Below are 19169 nucleotides of genomic sequence, written 5' to 3'. Positions count from 1 at the left end.
CGCAACTATTAAATGCACGCTCCGGCCTGTACCTACACGCCGAACGCCGGCGAGGAGGGGGCAAAGACCCCCCGCCCCTTCCCCCGGGGGACGGTGACATATCTTGAGGGGACCGAGACGGCTCCGGGGCCCCGCGGGGTGGAGCGGGGGGCTTGGTCCGGGGCCAAATTGGCACGTCGGTCTGGGATCTTCTGTAATGGGCAAGACTCCCGCTCCACGCAAAACCACAGTAAGTGCATCTCAATTTGAGTCCCGGTTAACATGCGTCCTTACGGGCCACGAGGCTCATACCGAATTGGAGTTACTGCTGTCTCCCGTGGGACGGCCGAGTGTTTCTGTGCCTCGGCGACTCGTACGTTTATCTAACCAGCATGTTTGATTCACTCGCTAAACGATTATTAATATCGCGCTGTCGGGTGTCCGAGCTTGGAAAGCGCACCGTTTCGCGTCTCCTGCGGGAGGATTGAGGGGAGGGTTGGGCGAGGTCGGGGTTTTCCTCCAGGAATGGTGATAAACTAGAGGTGCAGCCACTTAGATGTCATCTGTGCGAGACGCTGCTACTGTGTCGAGGAGTGTACCGCTGTGCTGAGGAGGAACGCCGTATGAGCCATCAGGTGTTGCCAAATTTCCTTCGACGAATCGCGAATTTTCAGGAAAATTTGTGAACATTTCCTTTCCGATTTTTTGGAGGATTAAGTTTGTAATTTGGTGTAAAAAGTCTTGAAATATCGGGGGAAAATATCTACAACTCTCTACAAAAATAAATATTTTTATAGGAGGCAATTTGGCAACTCTGGAATGTTCATACGGCGTTTTTCCTCCGCATGGCAGTATAGCTGCGGTCCCAGTTGAGACCGATTATGGATGTGTGTTTATGCGGTTCGGGGCACATTTGGACATATTTCTACCAAACGGAACTATGTGCATTGAGACATGAGCCCCGAGACCCATAAGAATACATGCATAACAGGGCTCATATCCTAATGCACTTAGTTCCGTTTGGCGAAAATACATTAATTTGAAAATAGTCACGGAAGGAAAGTCCCATAAATTGATGTATATCTTGGTGCTATATTCTCAAGGATGTCATTTTACATGAATTTCATGCGAGGGCGGGGAACTTACAATTTAACCAACAGATGCTGCGTGAAAATTTGCGAAAGACACGATGAGACCACCAGTCTTGTTTTAAATTAAAGCAGAATGTAATGAAATGCTTTCAAAGTTGAGGCTCTAATTTCAGCGCAACGCGTAATCATAGTGGACTTCATATTCGGTGAAATTTTTTGCATGAAGATGGGAAGAACAACTGTTTTATATGGTGACTTCTGGTATCAAGAAGGAGATTTTTGGTGCATCTGTGTAGAGCTTCTGACTAAATAATTTCGCAACCATCGAGGCAAACATTTGGACGTATGTCTAACAAACTGAACTATATGTGCGGGTACGAAAGATGGGGTGTGCTCGTGGTGAGCTGGATAAGAAATGATGTAAAAGTGAGCTTGATTCCTTTTGAAGAATTGGAAAAATAGGATTTCAAATTCAGGAAACGGGACTATGTATGCGGGACTCCATGAGCCGTGGGCACGGTACAAGAGCGTTGTGAACAGAGAGCTCATGAGTTGAAGACTCGGATGAATCGTATCGTCGCCTCTGACGTCACTGGCGCTTTATAATTCCCATCCATTCTTACGGCCCTCGACCAACGAGCACACCCCATATTTCCCACCCGCACATGATTCTGTTCAGTAGAAGTACGTCGCCATTTATGACTAAAGGTAGCAAATTGCACGTTAGAAACAGTTCGGAATGATATTTCTATTTGCTATCTTACAAATTGGAGGTTTGCCTAAATATTTCGCTTATTAAGAATTTGCAGGTGTCTAAAATTTTGTGAAATTCATCTTTAAAATGATATTACTAGAAAAACTGAGTACGAGGATATCCTTGGTTTCTAAATTGAACAATTATTGGATAAAATATGCTAAAATAACCTAATCTGCTAAAATACATGTGTTTAAATGGAAAATGTCGCTTGATAACGTCATACGACGCCACATTTTCTCTTTCATAAATCTATTTTTCTCCAATTTCCCATGTCAGAAAAAAACATTATGAAAAATACTGCGAACTCAGCTCATTAGTCACTCTCAGATGAAGCAATACAATTTTTGTGCGCAAATTTTCCATTTTTCAGTTTCACAGGTCGATCAAAAGACCGCCTCAGAGAACGGGGAAAACGAGAAACAATATTTGAAAATATTAAAATTATAATTGAGGCTGAGGCGCGGAAAAAGTGTAAAAAGACGAGGCGTTTCCTCGCGGCTTCATCCGGTCGTAGAACAAAGCTTGTCGGGGATTTCCGCCTCGAGACCTCTGTCTCATTGCACCTGACATGCTAATAAACCAGCACCTGAATTAACGACTTTCGAGACAGTAAAAGAGACCGCAGCACTCGGCAGCAAGAACTACGTCTGAAAGCTCTGCCTAGTTTTCATCGACTGTTAGTGAGATGTCATCAAAAGTCCTCAGAAGCATTGAATCGGGAGAGAAAGTTCTAATCGTATACTTGTGAATTATGCTTAGCTTTCCGAAATCAGTGACATAAGCAGGCACAGACTGTTGGTGTATTTGCGAAGTTGTATGAAGAAAAGACCACTTAATTGGCTGAAACAGCTCTGCCGTGTAAGGCCTTGTCTCCACGGGACGTTTTCACGGGATTTGTCCCAAGTTCGAATCGCAGGAGTAAAACCTCTGGGATTTTCCCAGTTACCGTCCCACGGGACGAGGCTCATACGGTCCTGCTACTGGTTTGCGCGGGAAGATAACTTAGTTAAAGATAAGTATTTAACCGGGAGTAAAATAATAATTGCGCTCAATTGACAAGTAGACACTGTATTTTAACTAAACAAACACGAAAAATGGAGTATTCAACAAAATATTGCACAATCGTTTATGAAACGAGCCTTTCAGTTGCTGTCAGAGAAGTTGGACCTAAAATTATCGACAAAAACTGCAAATTTTTATTTACACTTCTTCTACCTCTCTCAGTGGGTCCTAGGGGAAAAAGGACCATACTTGGTACCAGGGCCGGATTAAGGAGGTCTATCTAATCTAAGGGGCGGCAAAAATTTGAAATATTTTTAAGTGCAGGTATAAAAAAATCGGATTTAGACAAAAAAAATTACAAACGAGAGAAGGCGACAAAATCTCTCATTTACTGAGAGTATAGTAATTTCTAATTTTGTCGTCTCTTAGTGATACAAGAGACAGTACCTTCAATTAGTCGAGTTAAGAGAGAAACCAAACACGTACTTTGGCCTGGAACGGCGCGACTTAGAGAGAAATGATAACGAGGACTTGAGATGAAAAGGAGAAGTCCTCGGCGCGGCAATCGGCATGTAACACATATTAGCGCCTACAAGACTGCACGAATACTTCACGCATTGCATCAAACACAGAGCGGTCGTTGCGGTTAGCGTGAAACGCATAGCGCCTAAAACACAGCGTGAATACTTCCCGCATTGCGCCAAACATAGTGCAGTCAGCGTGAAACGCATAGCGCCTACAAGACTGCGTGAATACTTCACGCTTTGCGCCAAACATGGAAGGCCTTGTCCACACAGAGATAGGTTTACGAAACTTAACTTTCGGGCAAAGTTCCGTGGACTTTTGCTAGTAGTGTTGACAGGGCTTTCCCAAAAAATATGTTCAACACGAGTAAATGCGTCTTATGCACCCCTCCTCCGCTGGCACGTTCACTCGATGGTTTTTATCGAGTTTCAAAACGAGTGAGAAGGGGGCGGCAAAATACCGGCGGCCCATGGGCGGCAAGTAGGTGAATCCCGCCCTGCTTGATACTTGGAAAAATATTGATTAACTCAATATTTTTCCCAACTTCGTAAGTGAGATTTTTCCCTGGGACAAATCTCGTGAAACGGCCCGTGGGGACAAGGCCCTATCAACGTTGACTCTTGGCCCCGAGTGGGAAGATGAAGATCATTTTGCACTTTACTTGTGGTACTTTCGTAATGCAATATTCTTCTCGCAAGTTGGCAGTATTATGTTTCCTCCATGCAAATCAATTGCTAACATCGATTGTATAGGTGTGGCAGCCCTAGGGTGATAACGAATTTTTGGTCTCGGATGTTGGCTTACCATGGAAATTCTGGGAGAGAGGTTACAAGAATATAGAGCTGAGAAAAATTTTGGGTCGATCCTTTAATATTCGGAGGGTGCACAACCCTCTTTTTTAGAAGAAAATGTTGATATTTTGTATTTTGATTCTTGGACAAAAACACATTTTGTGTGTTTCGAAAATCAGCGCTCGGTAGCCAAAGTCTCAGAGCCCCATGCAGTAGAATCGAAGACAAAATACCAAAGTATAGAGCTTAGTAAGCTTAGAGAGTAAGTATAGAGCTTGGAGTAAGAAACGGCACGATCTCATTATTTGTAGGAGATAAGCAACACCTCTTATACACGGGAAACACCGATTTTGTGCAAATTTACGAATTCAAGTCTGTCTTGAGCTGAAAAATTATTTTTCCTAGAAACTCCTATTTTAGTCTAAATTCCACAAAGAATCATCTAAATTACAACTTGTAACTTTTCTCTGAATTTTCTTCGTTGTTAGTAAAAAAGAGGGTTAAAAGGTTTTCTCTAGATAGTTTTCTTGAAAAAATTGATCAACTCTATCGCGACGTGTGTTTCAAATGGTGAAATTGAAAACAACAAAGGTAACTAAATTTCGGTGTTGATAGAATATTAGATGGTAGAACGCATCTATCAATCATTCGACTGATATTTTTTAGAAAAATAAACAAGATTTCTAGGAGAAAGAAATATTGCAATAGAGCGAGTTCATTTTTTGGCCAAATATTCAAATAAGCACCAGACAAATCATGTTCTTCCGACTCGTAATAGACTTCAATTAAAGGTAAACAACACGCCCTGTTCTTCATTAAAATAAATATATTGGGTGCAAAAACTTGATCCGGTTGAAAGATGAATGTGATATTTTGCTAACCATTTAAACCGAGCTGTCCTCCGTCATATACTTCGCTTCCCTCTTGCTGGATGCTGTTGGATTTTGAAAGGGTAGCCTTTAAAATAGATTGTCTGTCCAATTAAGTTCAACTTGACATTCGCCGAGGCCGCACTGCCCGCACCCGTGCGCACCGCTGACCGCGAGTGTTGTAACTTGTAACTGCATTTCCGTTTGCACCTGCGATTCCAAGTTATCGCGATGGACGCTCATAAATTCTTGACGAACGACAGCTTTCCGCCGAGTTGTGAGGCGGATGTGCGAACTAATGGCGTATCGTCGCACCGCCTCGAGCTCTGCTCTGTTGCCACCGTTAGCCACCCAACTGGCTGAAAGTAGAGTGCCTATGTCGAGAAAGTTCGGACATGTCGGGAAATTTGAGGTTAGGTCATGGAGCTCTTAGGCAGAAACAAGCATAGAGTACATAGAGTCGTAATGTGAGTGAGAGAGCTGGGACCACTTTTAAGCATTTTCCAGGTCCCGAATTCCGAGACTCCTGCGTTACGCCGCGCCAGGTCACTTTTCCGATACATAATCGATTGTTTGCGATATGCGAGAACTCGGCCATCCAATGTAAACAAAGAGGATAGGAATCACCACGTATTTTTTATTGCCATGTTGGATCGAAAATGTATCGAAAAAGTGACCTATGCTCGGTGCACAACTCGTCGTCCAGGACATGGTCCCAGCTCTCCCATTTACATTACGACTCTATGTACTCCATGGAGACAAGAGACCCTCAACTGGTATATTGGCAATGGTGGAAGTTTTTACTTTCGAGACTTCAACATTCAACTGTTGACCTTACTGGGTGGATTGTTAACAACGTGTTGGGAGTTTTGTTTCGCAAATCAACCAAAGTTTGGGAAACTTGTTGGCTTGCGACGTCACCATAAGCTCATCATCCACTTGGTAGCTAGGTCCTATACTTACATGAGGTCCATGAGGGAGTGTTGAATCCCCGAAAGTAAAAGCTACCACCTGTCGCCAAGAGGCCAGTGGACGGTTTCTTGTCTCCTATTTAAAGGTCCAAAAGGGCAGTCAATTTATGAACTCAAATTATCCAGAGTAATTCATTATTACAATCGTTACGGCCCGTCTTTAAAAAAGCACGCATTCGACTTACACCGAAAAAAAGATGCTGTTGTAAAATTCCGGATGTTACGGTTGTTAAAAAAATGTGCGACAAATCTTGGATTTTGCTATTAACACTCTGGCAGTTAACGTAGCATGATAGGATGTAAAAGTAACGTGCTACGCTGTTACTTTAACAGCCTGAGTGGTAATGGCAACATCCAAGAGTTGTCGCACATTTTTTAACATCCAGGATGTTACTACAGCATCTCTTTTTTTCGGTGTAGTTTTGCTATAAATTCACTCATTTTTGCGAAAGAACGCTCATTCATAAACATTCTTGGGCCATCTTGATTTTATATTGAAAGCAGAACATTGGCAGGGTTATTTTTGTGTTAGAAGGTTGGCTGCTATATTTTGGGCCCTGAAAGCTCCACATTTCAATATATCCGTACTCTCTCCATTTAGGTACTCTAGTTAAGAGTTATAAAAATCAAGATATCAAAAAGAGAGTTGCTCCAAATCAGGTGCGCAAGAAATTCCAAACGCTAATCAATTGCGGCGCACTGCCGTCTTTGCCTCGCGCCAAAAATGCCGATTTGTCTCACGGATAAATGTCCGATTTCATGGCAAAATGCCCGAGTTCGCAGCATGAATGCCCTAATTTTTCAAAATACAGAGCGAAAAAAAATGTTATCACCTTTGAAAATTCCGTGAAATCCGTGGATTACGGATCAAATCCTGAAATTGAATTGAAATTTCTGATTACACGAAGATGAGCTACCCATCTCCAAACCAGAAGGGGTGAGAACATAACTATGAGCTCTCACATCCTCCAGAAAAATTTGTTGGATCGTTTAAATTACGGCATGTTCTAATACAAACTTATTTATGGCAAGGAATATGACTGTTTACGGAGAAGCGACAATAGTCAACAAAATTCAAAATTGAATCATTGTGGAGTGGAAGTCGGAAACTTTTCAAGTAAATAATACGTTCATTGATATCAACCCTGGTAAAAATTGGCAGTAGAATCTATGTTCCAAAATACCATAGACCTACAGCCGGCTGTAAGATTTCCAATAGCTTCTGTAGCCTGCTACACAATTTCTTATAGCCTTTTATAGCCGATGACGATTAAGCAACAGCCAGGCGATAAAGTGTATGCTAAACGTTACTAATTACGGATGCTAGGACTTAGTGAGTTTTTAGACCACTGCTCTCTTTTTGGTCCGGAGTACCTTGATTTATTTTGCGAGGAAAGCTCCGTACTTTTGATGAGTGCCTGCCATTCCTATTACATTAGAGCGCCTTCAGTTTCGTATGATACTGCGCAATACCTCTGGTGTGAAATAGTTGCTTCAAGGACCGTGGCACGCTGCGACGCGGCAGGCGGGCAGCCAGCGCGCCAAGTGCATTGGCGCCTACAAACCTAACAGGGATACTTCACGCGTTGCGCAATGCGTGAAGTATCCCTGTTAGATTTGTAGGCGCCAGTGCGTCGCCGCTCCGCTTTGTGTTGGGCTCTAATATTTAATCTTGTGGAGTCAGCGTTTTCCAACTCATGATTTTGAAATGTTTACACACTCTGTATGGATTATTCTCATTTTAATTGATGAAAAAAAATAGGTATTAAAGGAAAATATAATGTGTGTTTTGTAAATATAAAGGTGGTTCCGTATCAAACTTAATGATTTCCGAAGCACACGAATTTCTACATAATTTCTTTTAGCCTTTTATAGCCGATGGCGAAAAAACAACAGCCCGGCTACATAATTTTTTATCGCTTCGTATAGCCCGGCCGTATGATTTTCTCCGCATTCTACAGCCAACTATATAATTTTCTGTAGCCTTCTTTAGCCGGCTATAAGAATTCCTGTGGTATTTTGAAACGCAGCTCTTATCGCGAATTTTCACCAGGGAAACAAAACGAAAGTTGCGTAAATTCAAAGTTTTCCGTCCAGAAAACGTAGTTCGAAGAAAAACCGATCCTAAATTCTAGTCTGCCTACCTCAGGGCACGAAATCGCTGGTTTTTAGTACAACTTTTTCGGCCTCTCCCGCAAAGCATGAATAATTTGGTTAAACAATTGCGTGACATATCCTTCATCTTTGCAATCGTATTTCAAACAATTTATTCGTTGGAAAAGCTTGAAATTAGGTACTTATGAAACAGCTCAATTATTAAACAAATTTTTGGGGATACCCCTCGAATCTTTCTTTTAATATGAGCGATAATCACCCCCGAAAAATCGTTTGAAACACGGCGGGGGGGTGTCATTCTGTGCCTCAAGAGCAAGACTCTCACAATCAGTGAGATTCCCCCCTCCCCATACTAAAACCTGGCCTGGACTATGAATATAGACTGGTGTTGACGGAGTGTTTTTTCTTTAATTGGACGTATTTCTGCCAAACGGAAATATGTTCATTCAGACATGAGCCCTGAGGCCCATGAGAATATATGCATAACAGGGCTCATGTCATAATACACATAGTTCCGTTTGGCAGAAACACGTCCAATTTAGCCTCAAATGCGTCGATAATCGACGGTGTAGCCTACCAAAATTTTGTTGGACGTCCAACGATGAACAGGTGTATTGACTGCACATTAGGAAGACCTCATTTTGAGCTTTGCGAAGTCACTTCTACGATACGAGATTTGACAGACAATCGGCTAGAGTCAATCAATCCCAAACTCCGATTGATCGGATCTGGTTTGTGTTTTGCAGCAAATGCCGATCGGCAAATACATTGGGTCAATCGGATTATGGATAAATCCGATTGGGAAGGAAGATACGCCTCAAGACGAGGTAGCTTTGATGGAAATCGTTTTTAGTGGGAACGCGGCAATGTTGATATGCGGTTGATTGGGCGCCGGGAGTTGGTTAGTGGGTGTCAGCTGAACTTGGGATGAGCGGAGACTACGGCCGGGAGAGCGGAAGTGGTTATTGCGCGAAAAAAATTGGCAATGAAGGGAGATCGGTGGGTCGCAGCTCACCTGACGTGCTCATTTGCCAAACTTCCGACACAAAATCTGTAGCTCTCTCGTGTTTTTTAATGAGAAGGGCTGAAGTAGAGTACCTATATAGCGAGAGTACAGACAGATGTGAAACTCCGAAAATCCATCAGGCCTTCACCGATGCCTCCACAAATAAAGTTAGGGCCCAGAAATGCAGCCAACCTATGAATTTCAATTATACAAAGCGATTTACAATTGTTACGAACCATCGTTTTTAAGCACGTATTTGACTTATCTAAGGAAAGCATGTTGTGTCCCATTAAGGAGGGTATTTTGGCCCTAACTTTGGTCGAAAATTGAAACAGCTTAGGATGATGTCATGTATGGTCAAATCGACACTTAATCATCTACCCTGTGAGAACTTGTCCTTATTTGAGATATTTTGCCTGATTTACCAATGCAAAGTAGAGAAGCTTTGCAGTTTTCTCGAATAATTGCTCATTTTCGGTTCTAAATTAGATTGTCTATGTATGAGCACAAGCGACTACCACTTTCTCCTTTAAATATGTTGTAAAGAGTGTACTAAAGATTAAAATATTCGAATATGAAAGTGGTAGTCGCTTGTGCTCATACATAGACAATCTAATTTAGGACCAAAAATGAGCAATTATTCGAGAAAACTGCAAAGCTTCTCTACTTTGCATTGGTAAATCAGGCAAAAACACCTCAAATAAGGACAAGTTCTCACAGGGTAGATGATTAAGAGTCGATTTGACGAACATGACATTATTCTAAGCTGTTTCAATTTTCGACCAAAGTTACGGCCAAAATACCCTCCTTAATGGGACACATCCTTCGTGAACGTCTGAAGGCTCATACGGCGTTTTCACTTCGCAATGGTCATTTTAAAAAATAACGTCGCTGATTCCCCCTGAAAGATCGAAGGACAGAAACCGCGAGCGCCCGAGGAGGAAAACCCATTCGCGGGAGAGTGACCGGCCGCACGAGGAGGAAAAAGGTTGCCAGAGGTCGCGCCGTCAAAGGAATAATTGCCCGCGCGAAATTACCTACGAAGGTCGTTATGAAAAATGCACGGCTCTCGGAGGACAAATGGCACTTCGCGGGTGAATGCATTATGCATTAATAATCGATGACCGCCCGCCGCCGGCTCTGCTCGCTCATCAAGGCACCTACATTCTACAGGCTATGCAATTTGCCCGGCTAATATGTGCCCGTTCAAATCGGGCCCGCTCCTTGCGATTAGAGCGTCCTCTCGTTAACTCCATCGCCCGTCTTTAATCTTAATCGCCGCCCAGCCGGGGAATCGCCCGGCGAGCTCAATAATTGCCTTTCATTAGAGCGGCGCGTCGCTCGCTTATCCTCTGCCCTAAGTAAAAACCCCGTATCAGTATCCGAATGTTGCCAAATTTCCTCTCAGAGTATATTCATTTTTAAGGAAAGTTATATGCATTTTTTCTCGACATTTTCAGATTTTATACATCAAATTACGCCCAAAATCCTCATAAAAATCGGAAGAGAAATATTCACAATTTTTCCGGAAAATTCGTGATTTGTCGAAGGAAATTTGGCAACGCCTGATGGTTCATACGGCGTTCTTCCTTAGCTCGGCAGACTTCCCGTTTGATCGTCTGATGTCTGAGTCCCGCGGCTCACATGATCGTTTAAATCACCTGTCGGGAGATTATCGCATGTTATCAGTCTAGGGATCAAAGTTTCCTAGGAAAGTGATGCGTTGGAAACGAGAATGGAGATGTTGCATGTGTGAGGGATTTGCGATTTGACTGTTGTTTCTTATGTAAAAGCTCGCGAGAAACACGATGGTACCACTGGTTTTCTCTGAAATCAACTCCCAAGCTCAAAAAAAACTCTCAAAGTGAGGCCAAAATGGAGGAGAAATCCCGCCCTACCCTGAGAGTCCACCTCTACATCAAAACAAATTCTCCATGCAAAGATAGGGAGCAAATACATTAGCAGGGTTGCCGTGTTTTCAGTTTTGGAGTCCCCGAATGAAGTGGCAGCCCTGTCAATGTATTTGCACCCTATATTTTAATGGAGAGTTTGTTTTGATGTAGAGGTGAACTCTCAGGGTAGGGCGGGATATCCCCTCCATTTTGGCCTCACTTCAAGAGCTTTTTTTGAGCTTGGGAGATGATTTCAGAGAAAACCAGTGGGGCCATCGTGTTTCTCGCGAACTTTTACATAAGAAACAACAGTCAAATCGCAAATCCCTCACACATGCAACATCTCCATTTCCGGGAAAGTTCCCGGTCGTATATTGAGGCGTTTTTACGGCATGGAAAGTCTTCATGACACGCACCATCGTCAAGAATACTATTGGCTGTACAATACAAATATACGCTTCTCGATTCAGATGATTGAGTTTCCAGTCGATCGAATCGACCGCTACAGTTGACAGAGCTAAACACAGTTAGATCAACTGAAAGTTGAGTTCAACAAACCAAAATCTCGACGCACCGAACCGGTATTTCTCAATCATATGAAGCATATTCCAGGTAACCAGAGTTTTTCAGTTCGTTTAATTGAAGAACAATTCTGTCAATTTTAACAATCAGTTTACTCGACCGAAGTTTTTTTTCTCTCTTTTTTTCAATTTATACTAAGGCGTTGTACCATCATAAAAATCATTCACGCTACGCACTATTACTACATAGAATAAATTATCAGTAGTCTGGAAATCGTAAAGAAATTGAAAGACAGAGGGTTATGGGGCGAAAATGTGAACATTCCGGAATGCTCCTTTATTCTCAAGCACGTTCCCAGAAACTACGTGCATTAACAGAAGCGTTCTATCAGTCGTAAAGAGACTTCCATCGTGCTAGGGATCCTTGTAAAATTGAAAATCTGAGGCTTGCTCATAATTTAGTGATAGTAAAATAACCAGCAGTAAATGCCGACATTTTATCCATGATAAGGTAGGTACATCATCATGAAAAAATTAATGTAGTTTAAGTATTAAAAACGAATAAGAATACATAATCGAGTGCAAATTAACACAGCCAAACATGATAGAGGCGTAATCTGGCCTCTTTGTTCAACTTTTCCCCCGAATCGGAGCGACTCCTCACTGGCAGCATAGATCGGAGCATAGCGAGTTTGCGTCTCGCGCCATCGCGCCTTCAATTTTGCGCACGCAACACGGACATCCATCAAGTACGAATAGTTGTATCTCTGCGCCGTCTCAACGCGATTCCTTCTCCTTGCTCTGTTTCCGAATTGTGTTTGTTTCCACTTGTCTTATTTGTAGTTGTGCTTCAACGGCATCGTGAGCAACACACAGTGACGTAATCTGGTGTCGTTTTACTAACTTTACCTCCGAATCTCCCGAAAAATTGCCTTAATTAACCTAACTAGATTTTGATTATTTCATGAGCGGGGAAGTTAGATTAAGTGACCTTTATGGAATTCGACTTCTAATTTACGAAATGATTTCGAATATGCGTAAAGTTCAAGTTGATATATGTGAAATTAAGATAAAGAGGCATGTCTGTTTCAATTTTATTCTTTTATTCATACCTTATTTTTTAGTTTTTAATGACTAATTTTAAGATATAAAGATTCAGTTCGTGAATTTCTGCGAGCCACTGACCACTCTTCCTCTAATTATAACTCTGAAGTGCTTGGCGTCTTATGTTTTGGATTTTCGCATATTTTTTGAGTATGAGGCCGCTGAATATTTATTGCTTTCAATCTCACCAAACACGACTGAAGTTTTGGTTCCAGAGTTAATGAAACAAAACGGATGAGTAAATTCATCTAATTTTTATTGCACACATAGTTCCTCGTTTGAGGACCTTTACCCCTGTTTTTTTGGTTTATCGTCACTTGGCTGATATGAAACTTATCAAGCCTCTGGTATGAGTTTAAGCAAAAGTTTAAGGCTTAATTTCTACTAAAATATCGCAAAGCATTAAAATGCCTGTAGGAATAAAACAACCCAGGGCAGGGTTGGTTGACATTGCTTTCTCAAGAAGTTTGCCCTGAGTTGTTCAATGCCTGTACATTTGAATGCTTTGCGATATTTTAATGAAAATCAAGCCTTGAACTTATGCTTCAACTCATTAAAGAGGCGTGATAGGTTTTATATTATAGCGAAATACACACATAGGCATCAAAATGCCTATGTATGTGTCAGGGAAGTAAATTTTGCCCTGCCAAAACCAGAATAGAACTAAAGCTAAAAATTCAGCATAGGGTTTTCTAGAGTACCTATATGGGGAGAGTATGGACATGTCAAAAATGTTGAGGTTAGGTGACGGAGCTCTTAGACCCCAAAAGGGTAGGCAATCTATGAATTCAAATTATCCAGAGTGATTTATAATCACAATTGTTGAAAACTGTCGTTGATAAAGCACGTACTCGATTTGGTTTTTGCATAAACTTACTCATTTTTGCGGAAAAATGCTTACTTATGAATTTTCTTGTCCGTTTTTCTTTGATATTGGAGTCTAAAGATTGACAGTGACATTTTTCGTTTTCAAAGGTTACCTACCCTTTTAGGCCCTAAGAGCTACATGTTTCGAGCTGTCCATACTCTCTCTACATAGGTACTCTAGGGTTCTCTTATTCTGAGGTTTCGTTTAAATCACACCCCGAAGAAATCCCTTAGTCCCCGAAAAAGGGGGACAACAGTCCAGGCCGCTCTTACCCGGCCTCGAGCAAAGTGCTCGGCGATGTATCCCTGGAAGCCGGATCCCTCCTTAACCGCGGGGGCGCACAAAACCCCGCGCGGGATTTTTTCGACTCCTGAGTAAGTTGTTAAAATCCCCCGGGGGCTTAAACGAAGGGAGCGGCGCCCCCCGCGGGGCGCGAGACAAAAAAGCAGAAATATGGAGTGTGCAGATATTACTAGCGGGAGTGTGAAGTGTTTGCGCTGTCGTTTATCCGGCGGGGCCGGGCGAGTTGCGCGGGGGGTCGGCTGGCGGGGAGGGGGGCGGGGGGCTGCGCTAGGGTGGTATCGACCGGCCCGGCAGCGAGGTAGGGTAGTAGGCGAGGACGACGAGATGAGGCCGGTCGTCCGTAGCATCGTCGTGGGCCTCCTGCTTCTCTCGCTCCGGCTCCAGTGCCGCGCGTGTGACCTTGATCTCCGGCCCGTCCTCGGGGCCTTCGTGGGCCTGTCCCTGTCCGCGGCGGCGAGTGACCTCGACGACGAGTACAAGGACTACGCGCTCGGGAACCTCACGCTCCTGGTGCCCAACGCCTCGCTCCCGTTCCCGCCTTCCGCCTCCACGACGCCGCCGGGCCCCGGGCACCATGTGCAGGAGAAGCAGCCGCTCTTCCCGCCCGACCCGTTCACCCTGGAGCAGCGGCGTCGCGGCGCCGTCATCATCCACATCCTGGGCGTCGTCTACATGTTCGTGGCGCTGGCCATCGTCTGCGACGAGTTCTTCGTCCCCGCGCTGGACGTCATCATCGAGAAGCTCGAGATCGCCGACGACGTGGCCGGGGCGACGTTCATGGCCGCCGGGGGGTCGGCCCCCGAGCTCTTCACCAGTGTCATCGGAGTGTTCGTGTCCTTCGACGACGTCGGGATCGGCACGATCGTCGGCTCGGCCGTCTTCAACATCCTCTTCGTCATCGGGATGTGCGCCATCTTCTCGCACACGATCCTGTCGCTGACGTGGTGGCCGCTGTTCCGCGACTGCACCTTCTACTCGGCCAGCCTCCTCACGCTCATCTGCTTCTTCCGCGACAACAAGATCTACTGGTACGAGGCGGCCATCCTCTTCGGTATTTATTTGTGTTATGTGTCGTTTATGAAGTGGAACCAGCCCGTGGAGCGGCTCGTTAAGAAGCACTTGTACAAGAATCGGGTCACCAGAGTCAGGTCGACCGACCAGCTGATGCCAACGGTGAGTTGTCATTTTCATTGTGGAATGTCATTGTCATTGTGAGTATCATTCCCACGAGGAAAAACAACTTTGCACTGGAAAAAAAATCCACTTGGTTCTAGAGTCCAGACTCTTGAAAACAATGACAAGAAAGAATACTCTTGATTCAATCGGATTTTTGCTTGAATCAAAAATAAATCCGCTTAGATTAAGAGGCTCGGTTCTCGATTTAAGCAAAAATCCGATTGAATCAAGAGTATTTTTTCTTGTCAGTGTTTTTAAGAGTCTGGACTCTAGATCCAAGCTAATTTTTTTCCAGTGTGCGCTGATACCTAACATTTTAGATCCAATGAAGGCAACTAAATGCAGTAGTGCTGAGTCCTACAACTTTCAGAGCCAGCTCTACAGCTTTAGGGTCCAGCCTTACAGACTGTTGGGCTCAGCACTACTGTCTTTGGCTGATTCAATTTGATCTAAAATTTTACGGCTCAGCGGTTGTATTTCCTGTGCACGTTTCATAGACAGTTACATCATTTGGCTCTCACGTCAGATTTTAGACGTCAAGGGATTGTCAAGATGCCTAGCATTTAAAGGTTATTCCCACCCTCGCTTAAAGAATCACACAACCTCCCTCTCGCGAAATAATTGGAGCAGTGATAAGTTGCCGTATTAAGATTGAAAATTATACCTCTTCCCAATGTGTGAATCACACGATGTGCCCCTCACGAAAAACGTGATGAGATTTAATAATCAATAAGTTAGGCATCAATAAATTAGACAGTAAACACGTCGTGTGTTAAAGAAGTGTGTTGCAAGTGAAAAACAAGGTTACGTGTGTACAAGTGTTAGTTTAAGGAGTGTTGGTCTTTAGATGTACATATTTTATTAGATCGTAAAGCCTTACCAACTTGTACCTCATGGCATTAAAACTTTAAAAAAGTCGTAACTATGAGAGACAATTTATAACTAAAGTTGCAACCAACTATGAGAGACGGCTCCATCACCATCCTAACACCGAGGCTTTACTATTACTTGACAACTCAAATGAGTTTAGACGCCTCAAACGGGTGAAACCGTGGGAACTGGCCAGCCCCTTGGTTTGAACCATTAATTTTAGTAACCAATTATTTCTAACCATTTAGATAAGTTACAGACTACCCGGTCGTTTGTACTCACACATTTATTTTGAATTTAGAAACAAAGTGTATAATTTCATTGTGAAAGTTCGCTTAACACTAATAAAAAAAAAAAAAAAAAAAAAAAAGTCGTAATACGTAGAGTTAACTGATGATTGCAACCACACACGATAAGCATCCATGTCTAAATCTGATGGTATGGAATGGATAACCATTAATCATTCTGCCTGTGTGCTTCGAAAGGCGGATGCTCATTACTCGTGTTTTTCAATCTTCAAAAAAGATTCGTCTTCCCATGCTCTCCAGAAAAAAAAAACAGGGAAATTTACTATATTTTGAGGCATACGTTACTTTTATGCATGGGATAGTAACAATTAAACCTAAGGCACCAGCCATGTAAACGATTCATTTTCTAATAAAACAACGAAAAAGGGGAAATTATGAATACAAACGTGAAATGGTGCTTCGAATATTGTTTAGCAGAAAACAGGGTGAGAGAGTAATCTGAACGGAAAACTAGTTCAAGCTCTTTTCATGCTCCTTCGAAAGTACGAACACATTTGACTTGTTTACTAATCAATCGGAAAACAATTTACCACCACCTCCTCTTAAGGACTGCAATTTTTTACGATTCAGAGTTGACGAAGTTGGTAAAAACTAGCAAAGGACGAGTTATACCCATTAAATTAAGTCTGATTTGCAGCTTATGAACTTACTTCAAGGTTTAGTTATCAATCGCTCAATTCACTATGTTGATAACGAGTATAATCCAATTTGTCAGCAAATCGCTTTTTAGGCGTATGAATAAAAATATACGGGGGGAGGAGATCACTCACAAATCTTAGAAGCGAATTGGAGTTAAGTTGTTAGCTAAGAAATCTTGCGACTCGGTAAAGACTCTAAAAAAGCTCTATATAAACTTACCGTTCATGGCAACCTTGTTAGAGGAAATCTATACTGCATGTATCTTTGCGAGAAAAAAAACAAAACAAAGACTTTGCTGCTAAAAAGGAACGAGCATGCTGCATGCATGATTTTTTTCCTCATCTCGGACCCTAATATTTAGCGTCTTCTCGTGGTCGATTTTTCGACGATCCGTCCGGGAAAATATAAATAAGAAAGTTGCTTTAGGGGTAAAGTTTCATCCTTTTTCAAAGCCTTCTTGGCTACTGGCCAGTGTCAGCTTATCGTAAAGGGCACGAGATCCGGCACCTTTAAGTATCATAACTACCAATAAAGATCGATCTTTTTCGTGTAAAATATTTACGGTCGGACAGGGTTGTCAGATGGTTCTCGCTCATCTACGGGGAGCAGTAGCGCTTTTCTGTCTTTCTGATGATTTGGTAACGCGGGATCACAAATATTTAACGAGTGGAACCCTCGATAGGAGAGGGAATGGAGGGCGTCAAAATACTGAGCCTACAATTATTTTACTCCGTTAGCCGTATATTATCAGCCTTCACTAAGGGAGGAGTCAAAAAATATAAATTTAAACTTATATTAACATTTTGGTATTTCAATGTCACTGACATGATTATAACCCGAACAGAAACAATCAGGCAGAGTGAACCCCCCTCCCCCAAAATAAAAATGAGTTCTGTACATTCTTATTGGTTTTTCTGGAAGCACAGTTTTCCCGCCAAAAATGACGAAAAGTTTGTTTCATGCGAAGAGCTCTTAGGGAGAATGAAACTACCTCCAGCATATTTTTCGTCTCCTATGTTTCAATATTCAAAGTCCATGACATTTTTATCCTTCCATTGAATGATTCCTATTCAGTGAAGGTGCTATACTGCGAGGTCAGTTATAAAAAAGGAAAAAAAGAATTTAGAAAAAAAAAGAGAAAAAACTTCTAAATTATACTTTTAAAGTACGTGAATATTTTTCGTTGTGTGCTTGAGTCGAGGTCTTACCAAGCGATGATCGAGAATAATTTCTGAAATTCCAATTTTTCCAGAGAGCTTTCTTGCTTTAGTGGACCGTAATGCTGAGTTGAAACTAAAAAGAAGTTTACCACAAAACTTAAATTGGAATGGTGCCAATCGCGATTTTCTATTCGATGATTTTCAAAATAAAACTTTTAACTTTTTCCACAAGGTCATCCCCATCCTAGACAAAACATTTAATGTAAGTCGGCCTTGCTGACTTCAATTCAAATTTAACAGTAATTCAACGCACACAATGGCTAAGAAATGACGGGCTAAATTATATTGCAGACATTTGGTTAAAGAGAAATCGGGTAACTATGCATTTGAGACTGGTACTGATCAAATTCCTTATACTTTCGTAAAAATAACTTGTGTCAAATTATGGAAATAACAGTGTTTGGTGTGACAAAACGTCCCCAGAGCAGGTATCGGTGTGAATTCTCGCGCCCACTTCGGTCAAACTTTGACACAAATGCTTCAAAGAAGTCCCTCCAAGCTGTTTACTTTGGCCACTGCAAGTGGACTTCCAGTTCTGTGTGTCAGTTAGGGCACAAAAGTGCGAAATGGCAGACCTCGCTGGATGAGAAAACAATAGACTCTCTCCTTCAATGTGGCAACAACTGTGTAGTCCTTCCCACATTTTCCACAGAGTATTTTCAGTGGTTGCTTTATACCTTATCTACAGAGAGACAGTTCAGCATTGTTATCCTATCAAAAAAGAAATTCCTTGAATTCAGACTCCGGAATTGTTTTGATATACAGCATTTTGCAAAAGTAAGGCACAAAAAAAAATACTAGCACGCGTGAAGAAAATAATTGAATATTACAGGTAAAATTCATAGAAATCTTCAAAAATCCAAATTCCTATCTTACAAAAGAGGGGTTTGGAGGACAAGGCACATAAGTATAGTTTTTGAAAAAAAACTGAGTTATTAACGATTTCAAGTAAACCTAGTCGTATTACATATTTTATGAAAAATTCGCAACCAAAGATCAAATTTTAAGCATCAAAAGTCAGTTTGAACTCCCTTTCCGCCATAAGGATCCATGTAATTTCGAATCTTCAAACACGCATGTCTCGAGATAGCAAAAACTGCACCTATATCCTCCAATAAGTCCCTTAAATATCCTTCATCAAAAATTTTCCGGAAAACACCGT

The 19169-nt window shown here is 42.3% G+C and overlaps 1 protein-coding gene across 1 annotated transcript in view; it reads left to right on the top strand.

The window, feature by feature from the left end:
• Nucleotides 1-14101: 14101 nt before the first annotated feature.
• Nucleotides 14102-19169, top strand: part of LOC109036476 (sodium/potassium/calcium exchanger Nckx30C) — a 173337-nt gene continuing 168269 nt past the window's right edge. Inside the window, exon 1 of the mRNA XM_019050716.2 lies at nt 14102-14967. Within this exon, the coding sequence (XP_018906261.2) occupies nt 14119-14967 (849 nt within the window). The 5' untranslated portion in view covers nt 14102-14118. The remainder of the gene's footprint in view (nt 14968-19169) is intronic.

Source organism: Bemisia tabaci, chromosome 6, assembly GCF_918797505.1.
Source record: "Bemisia tabaci chromosome 6, PGI_BMITA_v3".
In the NCBI taxonomy this organism is placed as follows: Eukaryota; Metazoa; Arthropoda; class Insecta; order Hemiptera; family Aleyrodidae; genus Bemisia; species Bemisia tabaci.
Note: the sequence above shows the minus strand (reverse complement) of the source record. Positions and strands in the feature narration are given on the sequence as shown.